The following is a 22,733-nucleotide window of genomic DNA, read 5'->3' on the forward strand; positions in this document are numbered from 1 at the left end:
TAGTAGGAACTAAATTGTTCCCTGATCACTGATTGAATCCATGGTTACTGTACCAGACACAGTAATAGAAACACAACCAGACCTAGAGGAGTAGTAAGGCTGGTAGAAACGGGCCATAAGTTCCCTGAACAGGTGAGAGTATCTGTAGGCAGTGGGGGCTCACCAAAGCGGACTACAGAGCCCAGGATTGTGTGCCACCCACTCACCGTTTTGTCAAGTAGTCTGTCAAAACGTGTTGGGAATGGCTGGTCAGGCAAGCAGGTCACCAGGATGAGCAGCCAAAGAGTCAAGGGCTTTATGAAGATCAAACACGCTTATCCATCACAGAAAGTAGGCCACACTGCGCGGTCAAAGGCTCAAGAAGACCGCCCCGGCCGCTCTCCGCCCCGGACACAGCGTTTTCCAGTCGTGCCCGGTTCTGGTTGCCATGGCGATGACGTCATGCTGCAGCAGCGAAACTATCTGCGCATGCGCTTGGTTTAGAAACGGCGACACAGCAGCCACAGCCTCAGAACCTCTCTCTCCTCCTCTTCGACTTTCAGCCTCAGTTAGAGACCTCAGTTAGAGCCCGTCTGAGCCGTTAAACGCAAACCGGACCGGACCAAGACTCCGCACCGACTTTACTTTAGACCGACCCGTCACACCGCGGTGACAACATGCGTGAGATCGTACACCTGCAAGCCGGCCAGTGCGGGAACCAGATTGGAGCCAAGGTTTGTCAAAGGATCACGCATAGACTACAAACCTGCTTCGTGCGCCAGATTCCTTGCGATTAAACACGAACCGTAACTGTCTGCGCGCGGATGGTGTCCAAGAAAAGTCTAAATGTGTCAGTGTAAAATGGAGGGTTGTGCAATAATGTGATGCGCTCAAACAATGCCCTGGTTAAGGATGGGCGGTGGCACGACGAGACATCCCCGCTGTCCTCGCTGTGCACCGGCTTTTACGCATCAGACAGTAGACGCAGCTGTGCCCTCTTTGTGTGTCCCGTGGGAGCGATGCGCATTTTGCTAAAAATGTGTGGGTGTTTGTGTGCATAATGTGTGGGCCAGTCTGACAGAGGGGTGTGGCACCGAAAGCACTGGAAAACCGGTTGCGCGTTGGCATCCTTATCACCATGTGATACAAACTGTATTCAAGGCTATTGCAATGTGACCAGAATAGGCCTTTTTACACAGCTATATTTAGGTTTGATATTTGATTGTAATATTTATATTAGTATTATACTACCTAATATATTATGTAATATTTATATTAGGTAGTATTTCTCAAACTATGGGCAGTGGTGAGGGTATCTCTGCAGTTTAGGATAGAATTGGCCATATTTGTATATCAAGACATTCTATTCTATCTATTACAATTATTATTGGTGTTGTCTTAATCAATTAATGATAATTTGTGTGCATGTAGTTCTGGGAGGTGATCAGTGATGAGCACGGTATTGACCCGACTGGAACCTATCATGGGGACAGTGATCTGCAGCTGGACCGGATCAATGTCTACTATAATGAAGCTTCAGGTGCGGAACCAAACGATAATACAAATGCTCCATAACTCCTCACATTTTAAAATCTTATCTTATATTTGAATATATTTCAGGAGGGAAGTATGTGCCCAGGGCCATCCTCGTGGATTTGGAACCTGGCACCATGGACTCAGTCCGCTCTGGTCCCTTTGGACAGATCTTCAGACCTGACAACTTTGTCTTTGGTAACTAATTTATCATTATTTTTTAGTATTTATTGAATTGACCATTATGTTATTCAATAATATTATTCCATAATATATGTATAATAATAAGATTGTTTTTTTTTAAAGGTTTAGTTTAAGGATTAAATCATTAAAATGGCCAACAAGCCTGTAAAACAACAAAACATAGGTGTAGAATATGATTACAAATTAATCATTTATGTGTGTAGGTCAGAGTGGTGCAGGGAACAACTGGGCCAAGGGTCACTACACAGAGGGAGCAGAGCTGGTGGACTCGGTGCTGGACGTGGTGAGGAAGGAGGCGGAGAGCTGCGACTGTCTGCAGGGTTTCCAGCTCACACACTCGCTCGGAGGGGGCACTGGCTCTGGGATGGGTACTCTACTCATCAGCAAGATCCGGGAGGAGTATCCTGACCGCATCATGAACACCTTCAGCGTGGTGCCTTCACCAAAGGTAACAACTCAGTAACTTCTTCTGTCAAAAACAAATTCATGTTTTGTAATGAAAAAAAGTTTGCACCTGTTGATATTACAGTATTTACATTGATATCTTTGCTCTCTCATTCTACAGGTGTCTGATACTGTGGTGGAGCCTTACAACGCCACTCTGTCCGTGCATCAGTTGGTTGAGAACACAGACGAGACCTACTGCATAGACAACGAGGCTCTTTACGACATCTGCTTCCGCACTCTCAAACTAACCACGCCCACTTACGGCGATCTCAACCATCTCGTTTCAGCCACCATGAGCGGGGTTACTACCTGTCTGCGCTTCCCCGGGCAACTCAATGCTGACTTGCGTAAATTAGCAGTCAACATGGTCCCCTTCCCACGTCTGCACTTCTTCATGCCTGGTTTTGCACCTCTGACCAGCAGGGGGAGCCAGCAGTACCGCGCTCTGTCAGTACCCGAACTAACCCAGCAAATGTTTGACGCCAAAAACATGATGGCGGCTTGCGATCCCCGGCACGGTCGCTATCTCACTGTGGCTGCAGTTTTCCGAGGCCGCATGTCGATGAAGGAAGTTGACGAGCAGATGCTGAATGTCCAAAATAAGAACAGCAGCTACTTCGTCGAATGGATCCCCAACAATGTGAAGACCGCTGTGTGCGATATCCCTCCTCGTGGTCTCAAAATGGCTGCCACCTTCATTGGTAACAGCACAGCCATCCAGGAGCTGTTCAAGCGCATCTCCGAGCAGTTCACCGCCATGTTCCGTCGTAAGGCTTTCCTCCACTGGTACACGGGAGAGGGCATGGATGAGATGGAGTTCACTGAGGCAGAAAGCAACATGAACGACTTGGTGTCCGAATACCAGCAGTACCAGGACGCCACGGCTGAGGAGGGCGAGTTTGAGGAGGAGGGAGAGGAAGAAGTGGCCTAAGGCTGAAATCGTCATGCATTGGTTTACCAAGAGCACCCTTCACAACTCCATCCAGTCATCACTGCCACTCCAATGACTACTCTGACCTCCTTCTTCTTTGCTCTTCTCTTCTCTTCTTTTCTTTTCTATCTAGCTAGCTATCTATGTGTCTCTAGATCTACTTTCCTTCTTCTGTATCTGTCACTGTCAGAGGAGCATTTATATTAAACCAGTTCTCATCTCTGCGCTGCTTAGAAGTAGCTACACAGCTGTGCTTGTGGTCTTTTGTCAGTAGCTTTTTGATAATAGTTAATTTTATCATCACTTTCATACCTGGGCAAAATCACATATAAATTATGTTATTTGGCATTAATATTATCAAATAAATAAGAAAAATCTTATCAATGCGTCTGTGTTTTTTTGTGGGAGAATAAAAGAGGTTTTCCATATGGCAGGTTGTCATGATTCCTGCATGTGGATGAGGCGTTAGACAGTGTGGATGAGGCGTTAGACAATGTGGATGAGGCGTTAGACAGTGTGGATGAGGCGTTAGACAGTGTGGATGAGGCGTTAGACAATGTGGATGAGGCGTTAGACAGTGTGGATGAGGCGTTAGACAGTGTGGATGAGGCGTTAGACAGTGTGGATGAGGCGTTAGACAGTGTGGATGAGGCGTTAGACAGTGTGGATGAGGCGTTAGACAGTGTGGATGAGGCGTTAGACAGTGTGGATGAGGCGTTAGTGTGGATGAGGCGTTACACAGTGTGGATGAGGCGTTAGACAGTGTGGATGAGGCGTTAGACAGTGTGGATGAGGCGTTAGACAGTGTGGATGAGGCGTTAGACAGTGTGGATGAGGCGTTAGACAGTGTGGATGAGGCGTTAGACAGTGTGGATGAGGCGTTAGACAGTGTGGATGAGGCGTTAGACAATGTGGATGAGGCGTTAGACAATGTGGATGAGGCGTTAGACAATGTGGATGAGGCGTTAGACAATGTGGATGAGGCGTTAGACAGTGTGGATGAGGCGTTAGACAGTGTGGATGAGGCGTTAGACAGTGTGGATGAGGCGTTAGACAGTGTGGATGAGGCGTTAGACAGTGTGGATGAGGCGTTAGACAGTGTGGATGAGGCGTTAGACAGTGTGGATGAGGCGTTACACAGTGTGGATGAGGCGTTAGACAGTGTGGATGAGGCGTTAGACAGTGTGGATGAGGCGTTAGACAGTGTGGATGAGGCGTTAGACAGTGTGGATGAGGCGTTAGACAGTGTGGATGAGGCGTTAGACAGTGTGGATGAGGCGTTAGACAGTGTGGATGAGGCGTTAGACAATGTGGATGAGGCGTTAGACAATGTGGATGAGGCGTTAGACAATGTGGATGAGGCGTTAGACAATGTGGATGAGGCGTTAGACAGTGTGGATGAGGCGTTAGACAATGTGGATGAGGCGTTAGACAATGTGGATGAGGCGTTACACAGTGTGGATGAGGCGTTAGACAATGTGGATGAGGCGTTAGACAATGTGGATGAGGCGTTAGACAATGTGGATGAGGCGTTAGACAATGTGGATGAGGCGTTAGACAATGTGGATGAGGCGTTAGACAGTGTGGATGAGGCGTTAGACAATGTGGATGAGGCGTTAGACAATGTGGATGAGGCGTTACACAGTGTGGATGAGGCGTTAGACAGTGTGGATGAGGCGTTAGACAATGTGGATGAGGCGTTAGACAATGTGGATGAGGCGTTAGACAGTGTGGATGAGCCGTTACACAGTGTGGATGAGGCGTTAGACAATGTGGATGAGGCGTTAGACAGTGTGGATGAGGCGTTAGACAGTGTGGATGAGGCGTTAGACAGTGTGGATGAGGCGTTAGACAATGTGGATGAGGCGTTAGACAATGTGGATGAGGCGTTACACAGTGTGGATGAGGCGTTAGACAGTGTGGATGAGGCGTTAGACAGTGTGGATGAGGCGTTAGACAGTGTGGATGAGGCGTTAGACAGTGTGGATGAGGCGTTAGACAGTGTGGATGAGGCGTTAGACAATGTGGATGAGGCGTTAGACAATGTGGATGAGGCGTTAGACAATGTGGATGAGGCGTTAGACAATGTGGATGAGGCGTTAGACAGTGTGGATGAGGCGTTAGACAATGTGGATGAGGCGTTAGACAATGTGGATGAGGCGTTACACAGTGTGGATGAGGCGTTAGACAATGTGGATGAGGCGTTAGACAATGTGGATGAGGCTTTAGACAATGTGGATGAGGCGTTAGACAATGTGGATGAGGCGTTAGACAATGTGGATGAGGCGTTAGACAGTGTGGATGAGGCGTTAGACAATGTGGATGAGGCGTTAGACAATGTGGATGAGGCGTTACACAGTGTGGATGAGGCGTTAGACAGTGTGGATGAGGCGTTAGACAATGTGGATGAGGCGTTAGACAATGTGGATGAGGCGTTACACAGTGTGGATGAGGCGTTAGACAGTGTGGATGAGGCGTTAGACAGTGTGGATGAGGCGTTAGACAGTGTGGATGAGGCGTTAGACAATGTGGATGAGGCGTTAGACAATGTGGATGAGGCGTTAGACAGTGTGGATGAGCCGTTACACAGTGTGGATGAGGCGTTAGACAATGTGGATGAGGCGTTAGACAGTGTGGATGAGGCGTTAGACAGTGTGGATGAGGCGTTAGACAGTGTGGATGAGCCGTTACACAGTGCACGCTTTGTCCTCACGGGGGAAAACAAAAGGGTAAACGTTTTGTGAGTTACAACTTAGTCAGTCCATCTCTCTCTCAAAAAAAAATCACCTTTATTATTGTGTTTCCATCTATTAACCATCAAGAAATGGGTTCAGTAAACTGTAAATGAGGCCACTGTTTATGGTTTATGTTAATTGTCACTATGGGGCATTGTGTGGTTGGATATAATCGATATAGGATTCACACTTATTCGACCATTTACAAGCTATACCCTCACTGTTGATAATCTGTATTAATAGTTAGGTATTGCATCTATCAGAAGAAGGCACTTTGAAACAGTACAATGTAAAAGTACCAAAGAGATCACCCTGTAGATCGAAACACAAATGTGTGACGCTAGAGGAAGGAAAGTGAAGTGAGAGGCCTAATAAAGAGTCACATTTGAAACAAAGCAGGAAGTGTGTAGCTGTCAGTGCGGTGCTGATTTTACACAGTGGAAGTGTCTGTGCCCTGTGCTGCCTGCTACATTCTAGTCATGAGATTTGTGTAGGACTCGAGCACTGCCCCGTCCCTCTCCTCTGCTGGACCTACACATGGAGGCTGGCTGTGTCCGGCAGCATGGGCTCAAGACTCAAGTAAGTTCACATCGCCGACACCTTCCATCGTCTTACTTAGAGTTTCAGTCTGTTCTTGTGGTTTTCATCACTTCCTCATTACTGCACAGGAAGCTCACTCAAAATGCTTTTCTATAATATCTTTATGTGTTTAAGCTGTTTCTAATTTCTTTATCTATCCACATGTTATTATTATGTTATAGTTTCACTGCATGAAGTAGCTGTAATATTTCAGTAATTCATGTTGGACAAGACTTTGACTTTAACTAACACCACATTTTAACAAGTGACGTGTCTTAAACATTGTGAGACGAGGCTAAATCTGGGCTTTTGTTTTTGGCCCTGATTTAGAATATTTTGCTTGAAAAACTAGACTTTGTAAGAAGCTCTTGATTACGGACGATATTGACCCTGAATTGGAAAATAATTATATGTTTTTGTTGTGGTTGTTTTTTCAAGGCAAAATCCTGAGCAGACGTTCTACTGGTTCTTTGAAGCTACTTGTCCTGTGACCAGAGATAGAGGTGAGTGCAGTGTCAAATAAAACAGAGAAAATCAGAGATATTCCCTCCTCTTTTTCATTTAGACCTGACTCGTCTGGTTCAGATCTTTTGTACAGGCCTAGCTATCCTGGTATTAAGTTTCTTGTCTTACTTGACTCATGACTTAAACATTAATTTGGCATTACATTATCTGATTCTTTTTATATGGGCTGGAAAAGGTCACAAAATTAGTTTGAGATTTTCTGCACCTTGATGAAGGAATGTATCAAATGCGATTCCAGCAACCATCTTTGCTACACAACCAATTTTGGAACATACATTCAGCAATACAGAGAAGGTAATGCAGTTCCTGTTCCAGCTTTATACACAAATAAGAGCGCTACATGCTTCCAGTGAGTGAAGCTTCCTGTTGTATGATGTAGAAAACCACAAAGCTGGTATGAAGATGAACTTTTCTGGTCCTATGGGTGAATAGGAAAATAATCTGAAATTAGATATATCAATGTAAAACCTTTTCTTAACTTGTTCATCATATAGGCTAAATCTGAAAAGATGGATAGAGCCAGGTTTACAAAATCAAGCAAACATTGATGTAAAAAATATATTTTCGCCTAAAAACCTGAATGATCCATCAGAATCATTACATTAAGTACCAGAAAGTGAGATTATTTAAGGGGTAATCTTTATGTCTCTAAAGGAAAAAATAATAATATTCATGGTCTTTGAATTTACAATGTCCCATATAAATGTATGGATGCAAGTTCATTAAATGAAATGATAAAACATCAGATTGGACAGTATTGTTGTTTTCAAGTGGAAAAGTATGCACAAAGTCCAGCACAATAAAAAAATATATATATATATATATATAGTTTAAGATATGTGGGAACAAGATATCACATTGCAATATGAAAATATCTTGGCATAGGATATTTTGTTTTCTCTTCAGTGCCCAGGAACTCATCTCCATTTCTTGAGCTAGGCTTGGTCAGGACAACCTTAGCTGGAGGTATTTACCTCTTGTGCATGTTTTGTGTCACATCCATGGCAGCAATGTAAACATCAGATCTTCTCTCCATTCTGAGGAATGAAGTTGAATGACTTACATATGATAATAAAGGATGCAGACAGGACCACTGAACACTCTGATATTCTTCCCCTTATTTAATTTTTTCAACTCAAGGACCTGGATCTTATTAGACACCTGTGAGTATTTGCCCAATGTAAGATGATGTGTTTCTCCTTCTGTTTGTAAATACTCAGATGAAAATGTTGTACAAACCATAGGAGGGCCATGTTCTTATTTAAAATGTTTAATGGTTTTCCCTCCATATTCTGATCCTTTTTGGATCAGCCTCTTTCCATGTTTTTGTAAGAGCTCTCTTTTTGTTATATTCCTGTTTTTTGTGTTTATGTGTTGGGCTTGACCATAGATCTTTGTAACAAGAGCAGATTAGAAAGAATAATCGCATTATGGTAATAATAATAGCATCCTTTATTGTTAAAGGCACACTGAGCCCAGTTAAGTGGTCAAAGATACGAACAAAGATGAGAAAATAAAAAAATCGATCCACAAGATACATGAAACATGAACTAGAACCAGTTATAATAAACTTTACTCTTCCTTCTTCAGGGGCAAACATAAGAGGGGAGGGGCTATATTGATTTCAAGCAGAACAGCATTTGAACAAAGTTTTGAACACAAAGATAAAGGTGTCAGATTTTTACTGGTCAAAGGAACTATTAATGGAATTTTGTTTATTTTTATAAATGTATGAGCTCCACAAGGAAGTATCCTCACTGTCTATACTAAAGTTAGGGTTATGATTGCAAACCACTCTGAGGGAACCTTGTTTGTGGTGTCGACCGGAACTTACACATTCAGCCTACATTTGAAGTTTCAAACTCACAAAGTACTGATAAATATATAGATAACACATTTCCAAAATAATACACAATATAGCAGGGGTGGGCAATTATTTTCCTCCAAGAGCCATATTTGAATCCAGGCAAGTAGCGGAGGGCTGGCCCGCGATCATTGGTGTGAAAAAAAAAATTAAAAAAAATAAATAGCAAATAAAATATCACCTTTCTGTCAAATACAGGGTATTTAATCTATTATTTAATTAATTCCACGTAAAATATATATATATATATATATATATATATATATATATATTTCTTTTTTTTTCTTTTTTTTAAATATTACTTGGCATGTTTGGCGGGCCGGATTATAAAGACAAACAAAAAAAAGCCCGCGGGCTGCAGTTTGCCGCAGTTTGCCCACCCCTGTAATATAGGGTTAATTGATATTTGGAAAGAGATGACATTTCTCTTCTTCTCCGAAATTGCTGCCAGACTCCTTCTCGTCTTCCTCTCTTCTGATGTCTGCCCTTGTTCGGTAGTGTTTTTACCGCTGCAGAGCTATATCTGCTGGCGGTGTTGCAGCCATGGATCTAAGTGCCATCAGAGTGTCTCGAGTGTACAGCAACCACTGTGGGCCCACTCCATGGGAAATTGTTTGGGATGTTTGCCAAATTATTACCAGTGCAAATAGAAAGAAATGTCCAACGTTTTCCTTGCGCTCAATTCATACCAAGTTTTTGACTCACACGTTGTTGTCAAAAACACACATAAAAGGCGCACGATTTAAAAAAAACAGCACGAATCCGGGTCGCCATCAGTGCTATGCCTATTTTGGATAAGAAAATGCAAAAGAGTTTTTATTTATCAGATTATAAAAGAAAATTAAATGAAAAGCTCTGCTATGTTGAAGGAATCCTTTGGCTTGGGGAAACAAGACCAATAGGTATTTACGAATAAGAAGTTATTATAATCAACAAATAAACAAAGCAATGATTATCATAACCCTTTGACTTAAATCTTCATTAAGGCATACAAATAAAAAAATTCAAGGGGAATAACATCTCAGGTATATAAATGAATTGGTAAGCTGGACAGCAAATCTACTAAATACATTTAAAGAAAATTGGAAAGAGAGGGTAATTTTGTTCTGACAGACAAGGAGCGGGGAAAATGTACGTACTTCACAATTGGTGAACTACAAAATCTCATGTTTGGAAGGAATTCTGTCTGAAGAATGTGTTTGTTTGTTTTTATACCATTTTAAACTGCTCATTTCGCACAGGGGGGGGCTGAATGTTGGAGAAATTGTGGTTGCCATGAGGCACATCCTTATCATGTGTTCTGGGACTGTCCTGTTACACATAAATATTGACCATCCCACTCATTTCCCACTCAATTTTAGAACTATGTATTTGGGTCTCGGCCATGATTGTGTCACACAATGCAGTATTTACACGCAGCCGTGAACATGACAAGTTTTAGCCTTGTGCTCATGCTGAAACATGAGGTCAGGCCAAGTGGTGAGACGGTGCGGGAGGAACTCTCCCGATGGATCCCACTCAGTTCCTGGGCTCAAATGTTGACAAAAATGTACTGCATAACTATGTTTTTGTCCAAATTGGCAAGCAACAGGAAGCTAGTAGTTATTAAGTTGTGCAAACATGATTATCTCTATCTGTTCCCACAAGATAGTTTGTCTTTCACTCAAGATAGTATGTCTTTCACTCAAGAAAGTATGTCTTTCACTCAAGATAGTATGTCTTTCACTCAAGATAGTATGTCTTTCACTCAAGATAGTATGTCTTTCACTCAAGATAGTATGTCTTTCACTCAAGATAGTATGTCTTTCACTCAAGATAATACCGGTATGTCCTGCCGTGTAGTGTCTCCTTAATAATACTGCTTTCTTTTTTCACTGCAGACCCAGATGTGCAGTTTATGTTCCCAGAAGACTTCGCAGATGAGGTAGCCTAGAGAAGATAAAACATTATTGTATTTCTATTTAGATAAATCCAATAGTAAAAGAGAAAGCGTATAGGCTAATGTAGTATTGCCAAAAGTTGGGGTCAGGAGGCATGAGCTGGTGGTCGCTGGATGAATTTAACATATCATGTCCTAACTAGAAAATCTAGTGTCTGCGTGACATAAGATAAGATAAGATAAGATAATCCTTTATTGTCCCACATCGGGAAATTTCATTGGTGCAACGCAGGTAGATACAGAGGTAGATCCAGAAGAACAGATCACTTATAGGAAGTCTGAAAAAACACTTTCAGTAGAAGATCTCCTATAAATAAATAAAAAACTCCCATAGACAAATAAATAAATACATAAATACCATTGCATGTGATCACGACAGTAATTGCACATGAATATGTGTCACGACAGCACATAGATTGCACATGAATTTCACAGCAATTGCACATGAATTGCACATGAATTCCAACAGCAATTGCACATATGACGGAATTGCACATGGTTAGATCAGTATTGCGAGTGTTCAGTACTAACAGTGTTTGTTATAAAGTCTGACAGCAGCAGGAAGGAAAGACCTGCGAAACTTTTCCTTCACACAGCGAGGGTGGATCAGTCTCTCACTGAAGCTGAGACGCAGACACTCAATTATTGTATTTAATCTTTTTTTGTTTTAATAAATTCTCCCACAGTAATTATGGAGGGGACTGAAATGTTCATTGTAGGTGCATTTTCACTGTGAGAGACAGAATCTTATCTTTTTCACCCAGTTCACCCCTGCTACACAGGTGATGAACAAAAGGTTGTCTTTTTCACTGTAAATGGATTAAAACACTAAATTAAAAATAATCTAACAGCTTTTAACAAAGCATGTAACTTGGATGGATGTGATACTGGTGTGACCACAGTGCACACATCTGATTGCTCACAGTTGTCCAAGAGGCCGCTCAGGGAGTTTCTGCATTTGCTCAGACAGATGAAGAATTACAAGGAACATTGGTCCAGGCCTGTCTGAAGTTTGCCAATGACCATCTGGACGATCCAGAGGAGTCATGGGAGAAATGAATCTGGTCAAATGAGACTAAAATAGAACTTTTTGGTATAAACTCCTCTCGCTTTGTTTGGAGGAAGAAGAACACCATCCCTACTGTGAAGCATGGGGGTAGAAACATCATGCTTTGGGGGTAGAAACATCATGCTTTGGGGGTAGAAACATCCTGCTTTGGGGGTAGAAACATCCTGCTTTGGGGGTAGAAACATCATGCTTTGGGGGTAGAAACATCCTGCTTTGGGGGTAGAAACATCATGCTTTGGGGGTAGAAACATCATGCTTTGGGGGTAGAAACATCATGCTTTGGGGGTAGAAACATCCTGCTTTGGGGGTAGAAACATCCTGCTTTGGGGGTAGAAACATCATGCTTTGGGGGTAGAAACATCATGCTTTGGGGGTAGAAACATCATGCTTTGGGGGTAGAAACATCATGCTTTGGGGGTAGAAACATCATGCTTTGGGGGTGCTTTTCTGCACAGGGGACAGGACGACTGCACTGTATTAAGGAGAGAATGGATGGGGCCATGTATTGTGAGATTTTGGACAACCTCCTTCCATCAGTCAGAGCATTGAAGATGGGTCGTAGTTGAATCTTCCAACATGACAATGACCTGAAGCACACAGCCAGGAAAAGCGGCTCTGTAAGAAGCATATCAAGAATCTGCAGTGGCCAAGCCAGTCTCCAGACCTAAATCTAATAGAACATCTTTGGAACGAGCTGAAACTGTGTGGCACAGCAACAGCTCTGAAACCTGACAGATCTAGAGAAGATCTGTGTGATGGAGAAATCTTTGCTGCAGTGTGTGCAAACCTGGTCAAGAACGACACGTTTTGACCTCTGTAATTATAAAGGCATCAGTATCACTTATTAACGTTGAGTTTCTCAGGTATTCAAATACTTATTTTCAGCAATAAAAAACAAAAACAAAATATTTGAAAAACATACAATGTGATTTTCGGATATATATTTTTTTAGATTCTGTCTTTCACAGTGGGCTAGGCTAATATCATCAACTTCAGTCTAGTTAAGCTACAGGCTTTTCTAATTCCATTAATATATTTTGTCAATTTTGAAGGAGTCTTGCCAAACATTACCACGGTTTTGTTTCCCATACGACATACAAAGGTGAGTTCAAATACCTTCTCAGTTTGTCTGTGTCTTTGCTGCCTGGAGTCACTCGACCCTCCCTGGGTGTCTTGTGTCTGTTGTGCGGCAGAGCCCGGGATGGCGTGGCAGTGCAGCACTTCACTTTCGCGCTCACTGACCTCGAGGGGTGCCAACGCTTCGGATTTTGTCGACTTGCAAACGCCTCGCAGACCTGCTTGTGCATACTCAGGTACAGGTCTATACAAACTGTCAACAAATGCATGGAAATTATCAATGTTGTGTAACTTTTATAAGAATGAAACTAACTTGAATCACATGGTTTCTTTATAAAAACAAATAAGTTTGGTGTGTTTTAGTTATCTTCCTTGGTTTGAAGTGTTTTACAAGCTCCTTAACAACCTGGCTGATTACCTTTCAAAAGGACAAGTGAGGAATTAATGTTATAACACAATATCCCTTTATGTTCCACCACCACTGAATCTTCTTGTTTGAGCACAGACCAACGAGGCGAGGGCACTGCTGAGTGAGCTCTACAAGCAGCCTCTACCGCTGATGTCTGGGTCGGTCACGCTCGGCATGGTGAGTCTTTCACACAAAGGCCGTTTATGCCTGTTATTTCAGTGAAGCAGAAAAGGAGAGAAACTGAATGGATGTTATCACAGCTGATTATTGGCCAAATGCAGGTTAAGATTTGTGTTTTTCCTTGAGGGAGAACAGGTGTTGGTCAGCACTAAGGTGTCCCTCCATGTGGGGCTCCTAGAGGCACCCAAGGGGGTGAGTCCAACCCAGGATTTACAGATCCAGACTAATCCCTGCAGAGACTAACCCCAAATGGCTGCCATTTACCCCTCTAATCAATCTTTTCTATGTGTCTTCATGAATCAAGACTTAAGCTTTATTTATTTTCTCTTCAGCAGACATGCCACTTCTAATCATTGATCACCTAAATGTGTACTGTATATTTAGGTGTATATTTTATACAATTTTTGGAGCCAGAGTTTACAATTCACTGCAATACTGCAATGTACCCTGCTTGACCCGCAGTTGATTTGTTAGAATAAATAATTAACTGAAGAAGACGTGAATCTGTTTACTTGATTATATACTCTGAACCTTATACTCAGCGGATAAAAGTGTTGCACTGGCAAAATACAAGGACCATTTGGACAGGTCTGATTAACAGATGAGCACTGCTCAAAAAGCTGAAGGGTTAGTGAATGCTTATCATGTCGTCACGAGCCATCACATTAGGTGCAAGCTGTAGACTTGTGTTTTGCATGATTTGAGAACGCTCTAAATGCTCTTTTGTGTAGGTTCCTTACTTCATTGCTCCTGACCCCAGAAGTCTTCCTTCTATACCTGAGAGTGTGAGTCTCTGAATATGTTCCCTCAGTCACAATAATAAGGTTCAAACAGTGTGTTTCATTTAATGTTTTTACCAGAGAAACCTGACTGAGCTCATTGTCGCTGTTGACGTGGGGAACCTTCTCCAGATCTATGCCAGCATGCTGTTTGAGAGACGCATCCTCATCTTTGCCAGTAAACTCAGCACAGTTAAGTCACTCATTTATCTGTCTGTCTGTGGTCCCAATCTATAATACACAGGGTACCATTATTTTGAATCCAGCAGCTATTGTTTTAGCACCATTTAAATAAGTTTACTAATCGGTGCACCAGCAGATTCTTTGGCCATTCTTTATGCTTATAAATTTGTGCCAAATGACTTGAACCGCTTATGCAACCTGTACAAAAATGTAAACCCACCTTTCTTACTTTGTTTAGCTGACATCTTGTGTACATGCATTGAGCGCAGTACTGTATCCTATGTACTGGCAACACATCTTCATCCCTGTTCTGCCCCCACACCTGCTGGATTACTGCTGGTAAGGAATTCAACTTTGGATTTATAATGGTATAATGGTTTATAATGGTTTCGATTGCAGTGCTCCAATGCCGTACCTCATAGGGGTCCACGCCAGTCTATCAGAGGTAAGATACACAAAACCTGTTACCATCAGAGGACAGTGTGGTCCAGTGAGAAACAAGATGTGGATTATCTGCAGTGTCATGTATTACAATCGGATTATGTGTGAATGACAGAAGGTGAAGAGCCGTGGCTTAGAAGAAGTCGTTATTCTCAATGTGGACACCAACACGCTGGAAACCCCCTTTGATGACTTTAAGAGGATCCCGCCTGACATGGTAATAATATATATATTTTTGATCATTGTCATCTGCGTTCGACCCATACTTTAATGCCGTTGGGGCAACCGATCGGGATCAGAGCAGGCTCTGTCAGGAAGATAACAAGGAGGATTCTACCTATTGTGCATGTTTTGGTTGATGAAGGGTTGACGGAGAGAAATGTGCAAACTCTGTGAGTCAAACCTGCAACATTCTTGCAGCCACTGTATCGGCAAAACATAGTGACAAAGAACAAAAGCTGGACAATTGTTGAATCAACCAAGTGCAACGTTTTGGACCCAATAGTACAGTAGTCTGATTAAACATTTGTGGGATTTTAGATTGGATGTTTCTGTGAAAAACAATACCACTCCATTGGCCCCTGTCCTTCATCTGAGATCATGACATTGTCAAATTGCCGAACATGAATGCAGCCTTTTCATTCAGCTATTTGGTTTGAATGAACGTACCGCTAACCCCTGAATGTGTGTGAGCACAGATGTCCCAGCTGAAGATGAGTCTCAAGCGGCAGGCTGTGTCTCCAGGCTGTGGAATCTCCAGAGCGTTTTTAAAAGCTCAGGCTCTGCTGTTCGGGGGATACAGAGAGGCACTACACACACAGGTCAGTTATATTTGTTATGTAACTGAAAAACTGATTTGAGTCAATATCTTTTGAAAAGTTAAAAGTGCACAACTGGTGGGGTGTCCACCACCTGCTTATCTCTATGGAGATGTTGCTTTGCTTGAAAGATTCCACAGTGTGGCATTAAACATATTCTGGAACATGAACGCAGCATGTATTCAATTATTGTGTTTTATTGCTCAAAATCACACAAATCATGACCTATAACTTGGCTTGGTGCTGTCATCTGTCATCCATTGCTCTAATGTGGAACATTTCAGGTTATAACATCTCCATGGATACAAGCCGGTGGCAGACTCTCCTCCTGAAAATGTACATTGCACCTTTAACATTTTTTCTGTGTTACATGTAAAACTTGCAGAACGGTGAATTCAGTTTTAACGAAGAGCTTTTTCTGGATCACAAGTCCACCAGCATGAGGCAGTTTCTTCAAAGCGCTGTTCATTTACAGTTCTTCAAACAGGTAAGCAATGTTTATGTTTATGTCTATTGCCCTCTACTGGTTATAGACCACAATTACAAACGATTAAAGCTGAGGTACCTGGTGAATTTTGTGTTTTTTTCCAAGGAGTATATTGTAAAAGCAGCACTTTGGGACTAAATGAGCACCGTCTGCTGCAGATAATAAAGTATATTTTTCTGGTCAACCAGGTAGTAAGAGCTGAACGCAGTGCTCTGATTGGGTGCACTTAAGCGTTATACAACCGAACTTCACTTTGCCGTTTGAAAAAGCAGTTCTAAACTGTGCACTAGCCTGGGGTTGTGAGAGCTATGGACAAGTTGGATTAGATTCAAATACATACTTTCCTGAGAAGTGTAACATGGGATAATTTCATGGGATATTATATGGTCTAATTTTGTCTTCAGTTCATTGACACCCGCTTGGACATTCTGAACAAAGGACAGGAGCTTAATGACCTTTTTGAGGAAGAGATTGAAAACTGTGAAGCATCTCCAGGTTTGTCCCTTGAATGTGTTTTTGTATAAGTCTGCAGTGATTTAATCATTTGTGTCTGCTACAGGGAAATCCAGGTCTTATCAGCAGTTAGTTGGCAATATAAGGGTGAGTTATTGAAAGTTTGATCAAACACAATTTTGTCTCTTTTTAAAATGAAAAGATAAAATTGTTGCTGTCTTCTTCAGAAAGGAGGGGGGGCACTGATTCTCAATGTGAAGTCAAACATGAAGGTAAGTAAGTAGAAAAAATTGAAATAAATAATTAATAATAATAATAATAATAACTTTTATTTATATAGCGCTTTTCAGTGACCCAAAGACGCTGAACATAGTAAAAAAGGGGGGGGTATTTACAGACAGGGGGGGTCAACACGTACAATACACATTAAAATACAGATAAAATGAACAAGACAGAAGAAGTAGAGAGAAAAAGATGGGGATGTAACAGGGGGTAGAAGAGTAGGCAATGGGGTAGAGGAGGCTAGGGGTAGGGGAGGTCATAGGCTTGAGTGAAGAGGTATGTTTTTAGGCGGGATTTGAATGTTGTGAGTGAGGGAGAGTGGCGGACAGGTTGGGGGAGGGAGTTCCAGAGTCGGGGTGCTGAAGACATTGCTGAGCTCTTATATGTCAAACACTTTGCTTTACAGGCCAAAGGTTTCACAAAATCTGGACTGAAAAATCTGTTGATCCATAAGGTAAAACAATTCCATATACGTAGATCAACTATCAGGCAGAACATTTGACCACTGACAGATGCAGCTAATGAATTGGCCATGAGACTGTCTGCGGCATGTGCACTCATTTGAGGAAGTTTGACGATATAAATTGTGCTCATATTTGCAGTTGCCAGTCTCATAATGTGTTGCCTAATTGTTTGATTCTACTCTAACACTGGTGTCCATACATGTGTTAATGCAGAGCCAGATTGAAGAGCCTAGTCTGCAGAGAGGAAGCTCTGTGTCACACCGCCGCCTCCCGTCCGACGACCTGCAGGGCTGCCGAACAAACACACAATACTTTGGAAAAGTATGTTTAGTTTACACTTTTCTCAAATATATTCAATGATGTGTATCATTAATACAAGCTAATCTGTTCTGTCCATTGACTTTTTGCTGCATGCTTTGCTGCTCTTTAATGTTTTGTGTGGCGCTGTTATATTGTTTTGGCTTTACATTTTCACCTCATGTCAGTCACGTCCCCTTCGAAACATTCACAAGTATAGAGTTCTCAAAGATGAAGCTAATGTAGAGGATACTGCATGGGGCAGGTGAATACAAATGTGATTTAAAAGATGTTACTTACGCATACAAATTTTGTTTATTTTAAAAAAATTTACTTTTAAGTTGCCTTGAAAAATTAGATACATTTCCAATTATCTGTTTGTCTTTAGCTTGTGCCAGAACAATTGTGTTTGATGCACCCTGAATCACTTCTCTACATCCATATAGAGAGGACTCTGTACAAAGCATTCCTGTGTGTGCCTTTGTGTGTGTGGTTTTGCTGTTGTCTCAGGGTTGAGTTAAAACATGAGTTGAACAAGCACAAAGAAGAGGAGGAAGACCCGCTGCTGTGCGATCCAGAGGAGATGGACCTTCTTGGGGAGATCTTTGACACTCTCAGCTCCCGGAGCTCCCACGACTGCGGGCTACTTTACGGCACCCGCAGCTTGGACCTGTTTGCACCTGACAGCCATGACTTCATCACTAAGGTACATGTACAAAATCTCCTTATGCCGGCACAAAACCAGCACTTAGTTGTGAATAATGTCGGCCAGTGGCTCTCAAACTTTTCACACCCTGTACCACCTAAAGAAATATTTTGCCTTGTAATGCCATCAGATCTAACCCAGGTCTAAATGTCTACAATAGGAGAATAATATTGCTTTACAATGTCTAAACAAGGACTGACCCAAACAATGACAACAATGTGGATTCAATTTACTCTAAACTCAGCAAATAATTGAACTACTGAGGAATCCGTGTACCACCTAAAAGAGCTTGCATACCAATGTTTAAGAAACACTGATGTAGGCTATTTCTGATCAAATAGACAGAGCATAATTTTAGCAAATTTTACAAGTGTACTGTTAAATACTCAAAAGTTCAGGCTAGACATGTAGAGGGAATGAATACGTATGAATAAATACATAATGAATAAAAAATACTTTTTGTAGCTATAGTATTTCAAATATTAGTTGGACTCAGTACATTTGCATGCATTCATTATTGTAGAATTAAACAGAAGAATAAACAGAATTATAGGCCTCTGCGACAGCACAAGGCAAAAACCCAGGGCTGGGAGGAGTTCGGGGGGGCCATGGAGGAGGACTATCGGTCAGGCCCAAAGAAATTCTGGCAAACCGTCCGGCGCCTCAGGAGGGGGAAGCAGTGCTTCATCAACACCGTTTACGGTGCGGGTGGAGGCCTGCTGACCTCGACTGGGGATGTTGTCGGACGGTGGAAGGAATACTTTGAGGATCTCCTTAATCACTCTGTCACGTCTCCTGAAGAAGAAGCAGAGACTGAGGACTCGGAGGCTGGCTCGTCCATCACCCAAGCTGAAGTCACTGAGGTTGTTGGCAAACTCCTCGGTGGCAGGGCTCCGGGGGTGGATGAGATCCGCCCTGAGTACCTAAAGTCTCTGGATGTTGTAGGACTGTCTTGGCTGACACGTCTCTGCAACATCGCGTGGCGGTCGGGGACAGTGCCTTTGGACTGGCAGACCGGGGTGGTGGTCCCTCTGATCACACTCCTCAGCCTCCCCGGTAAGGTCTATTCCAGAGTACTGGAGCGGAGAATCCAACTGTCAAAAGGAGGAGCAGAGTGGTTTTCATCCTGGTTGTGGAACACTGGACCAGCTCTATACTCTCCATCCCAGTAAAACGGGAGGAGCTCGGAGTAGAGCCGCTGCTCCTCCACGTCGAGAGGAGCCAGCTGAGGTGGCTCGGTCATCTGTTCCGGATGCCTCCTGGGCGCCTCCCTGGGAAGATGTTTCAGGCACGTCCCACTGGGAAGAGTCCCCGGGGAAGACCCAGGACACACTGGAGGGACTATGTCTCTCAGCTGGCCTGGGAACGCTCCAGGATCCCCCCGGAGTAGTTAGATGAAGTGTCTGGGGAGAGGCAAGTCTGGGAGTCCCTGCTAAGACTGCTGCCCCCGTGACCCGGCCCCGGATAAAGCAGAAGAAGATGGATTGATAATTTAAGTTTAATAAAACTACATTTGTACGCTAGCTTTCTGCTCTCCAAGGACACACCAGACATCAAAATGTAATCAAAGAAAATATATTTTTGGTGCCAGTTTTTGGTATAGTATTTTTTGATAATTATTTTAATTCAGTTCCAAATTTGTATTTCAGCGCTGTCATGTCCACCCAAGCCAGGAAAGCCTTTGCATCAGTGGTAGCGGCAGTCTGCACAGCTGGCACCAGGAGACCACAGAAGAACTGTCGGACTTAACTCAGGACTTTGATCAATTCAGTCTGGAAAAATTCAAGATGGAGGAGGAAACGCCAACAATCAGTGACCATCAATACTTTCACAACAGCCTATTACAAGATGAGACCAAACAAATGAATGAAATAGATAACAGTAAGGAAGACCTTTTATCTCAGACAAAAACAACAGCAAACGGAGCAGATGTTAAACTAATTTGTGACACAAAAAAAGATGAAAATATACATGTGTCAGAAAGATACTATGAAGAACAACTTAGAAAAACACAAGAAAATCAAGCCCATGAAAAGGATCAAGAGTTTCAAAGGAAAAAGGAAACTGATAATTGTGTCCACCCCCATGACACTAGTCTGTCTCGTGAGGGTGTCGCTGAGGCCCCAAAAGCATTCAAACTAGAAACCCGTCCAATCCAGAGCACCCCCTCTCCTCCCAAAGTGCTCTCTGCAGCGGTCAGGTTCCAGTGTCATGCCTCCATCGGAGGACCAGATTTAAAGTCTAGGATGAAGACTTTAGTAGAAGCTGGACACTTACATAAGCGGGAGAATCAGTCTGACACAGAGGAGGAAAAGGATCTGCCTCCTGTTAAGGTGTCTGAGCTTAAGAGAAGATTTGAAACTTAATCACAGTTGGTTACTTACAGTTGGTCTTAAAATATTTTTTCCCTCTGACGAATGTAATAGACCTAATAGATATAAAGCGTGAAATGGGGTGAAGAGTTGGAGAGACATTCGGACATTGCTGCAGCCGGAAATCCTAGGCACATGCGGAACAATGTTATTGTTTTATAAAATAAAAGGGGATTGCTAGATTTGGCTGTTTTGTGCATGAAGTTGTATCTTGATATTTTTCATTCAATCAAAATGTAACACAAAGTACTTTACAGTTCACTAAAAACACAACCAAACCCACCCACAGACACAGTCCGTGCACATGCACACAAAACATTACATGTGTGAGTACAGATGAACCAGTTGAGGAAACACCATCAGAGAAGCTGTCTGCACTAGGAGTAAACATCTGTCTGTCCCAGAAGACACTGCTCCTGATGTAGAGGCTCCTCAAAGGAAACTCTGGAGTTCATTTTTTTAAATTGGCCCATTTTAATGCTGTCTGTCTTTCCAGTGAGAAAACTTAAAAGACTTTTACAATAAAAGGACACTTGAGAAACCTCCATTGACCCTGCTTAATTTACTATTTATTGCAAGTATTAGAGAAATAGACCTGTCATTTTACAATCATCTGTCCAATACTTTCCATCCATCTACAGACTTAAAGGTCAGTTCAAGAATCCACTGTTGATCAGTATTTTTGCAACAATGGAGCCCGGTAACAAGGCTGATTACAAATCAGTAGAGAGGTCCAATGAGAACTTGGATGCACCAAAGAAATGTACTCGAGTGCCTTCACTTTCTTTGCAGTTATTACATACTGGAGATTCTGACTTATAAAACTTGCTATGGTTTTACCTTATAGTGGTAATGAATCCCTTTGAACGAAGTCAATCTGTGTGTGAGCAGTGCTCAAGAAAACACTTTTACCCCACAAGCCTCTTTACAGTTGTTTGGTAAGTGATCTCAGAGAAACTTAACACATTTGCTTTTTTTTGCCTGTTGTTGGCAAACCTAGTTTTCACCAAGTATTTTAAAGCTGTTCATGTTGCTCATAACAAAGCTTCTGGTTTGTAAATGACAGAACAAAATGTGAATCGGATAGTTTGTATTCATCTAATTTAATTCATTAAATCGTAAAAAGCTGTAAATGTTTTCAACACAGAAGTCTTTTATAGTTGTGATTCCTTTACTTTGCCGTTATGAAAGTGTTGTCACACAGGAGAGAATACAGGTTTGCTGGATATTCTTACTGTAAAGGATTTTAAAAAGCAAAAGATTTACAGTATGGGAAAGAGTTAAGAAATAGAATGAAATAAATAGCGTAAAAAAATGGGGTAGTATTAGAATAAAGCTAGAACACAAATACAAAATAGAGAAGAGAATAGATTCAAATACTACATACTGTTCAAAATAAATTACATTAATTAAAATCTGAGCCAATAAAGTTGGTCTTGAGCCTGCTTAAATAAGTGATTCTGGTCTGTAATTGTGGAAATCAAACTAAGTGAAGTTGGAATTTGATTAAACTAAGTTGGGAGTTGCCAAGCATCTCAGCATTAACGAACACAAAACTGTCCAGTGCTTCTTCACTTCCACTTTGACCAGTGTCATTTCCACTGCAAGATATAACCAATGACTTGTTTGAGGTGTAATTAAATTAACACATTTATTTATTACTTGGAAGACCAAATCCATTACAGCCCATTCCTCCTCAACCTTACAGAAATATAACATATCTCCTGTGCAAAGAATGTGCATTTTTTTTTCCATATTCTATAAAAAAATGTGTTTCACAGTCTGAATCCTTCATATTGGCACACAGTGAAATACACATATACATATATAAATAAAAAACACTATTGTGAACAGACATTGATACGACAAAACATCAACCAGGGTGTAATCCATTCCAGTGAAACGATGGGGATTGAGTGTGTAATTAGTTTGAAGAGTCAAAACAGGACACTAAAGATTAAATGAGTCTTTCCTCTTTAG

The 22,733-nt window shown here is 42.0% G+C and overlaps 2 protein-coding genes across 4 annotated transcripts; both read left to right on the forward strand.

Annotated features, from left to right (window-relative positions):
• The first annotated feature begins 497 nt into the window (after positions 1-497).
• LOC140376981 (tubulin beta-4B chain-like) lies at positions 498-3,474 on the forward strand. Its single transcript, XM_072462211.1, has 5 exons — positions 498-713; positions 1,411-1,519; positions 1,600-1,710; positions 1,920-2,164; positions 2,282-3,474. Exons 1-5 carry the CDS (start codon positions 657-659, stop codon positions 3,092-3,094), a joined length of 1,335 nt encoding a protein of 444 aa, XP_072318312.1. The 5' UTR covers positions 498-656; the 3' UTR covers positions 3,095-3,474.
• A 2,757-nt stretch (positions 3,475-6,231) lies between these two features.
• dennd1c (DENN domain containing 1C) lies at positions 6,232-21,082 on the forward strand. 3 transcript variants are annotated; one of them, XM_072463108.1, is made up of 23 exons: positions 6,232-6,408; positions 6,847-6,911; positions 10,678-10,721; positions 12,858-12,907; positions 12,999-13,118; positions 13,246-13,315; positions 13,388-13,468; positions 13,598-13,663; positions 14,203-14,256; positions 14,332-14,442; positions 14,672-14,772; positions 14,833-14,878; positions 14,990-15,091; positions 15,573-15,695; positions 16,078-16,179; positions 16,584-16,674; positions 16,739-16,779; positions 16,860-16,904; positions 17,321-17,368; positions 17,592-17,699; positions 17,864-17,940; positions 18,186-18,381; positions 20,031-21,082. In XM_072463108.1, exons 1-23 carry the CDS (start codon positions 6,392-6,394, stop codon positions 20,745-20,747), a joined length of 2,475 nt encoding a protein of 824 aa, XP_072319209.1. In that variant the 5' UTR covers positions 6,232-6,391; the 3' UTR covers positions 20,748-21,082. The 3 variants fall into 3 exon arrangements, with proteins under 3 accessions (XP_072319209.1, XP_072319210.1, XP_072319211.1); XM_072463109.1 differs by having other exon boundaries at positions 13,607-13,663; XM_072463110.1 differs by lacking the exon at positions 13,598-13,663 and having other exon boundaries at positions 20,031-21,079.
• Positions 21,083-22,733: the final 1,651 nt, after the last annotated feature.

The sequence above is a fragment of the Eucyclogobius newberryi genome, unplaced genomic scaffold (genome assembly GCF_026437365.1).
Source record: "Eucyclogobius newberryi isolate DKJ021-1_F unplaced genomic scaffold, fEucNew1.0.hap1 SCAF_4, whole genome shotgun sequence".
Taxonomy (NCBI): domain Eukaryota; kingdom Metazoa; phylum Chordata; class Actinopteri; order Gobiiformes; family Gobiidae; genus Eucyclogobius; species Eucyclogobius newberryi.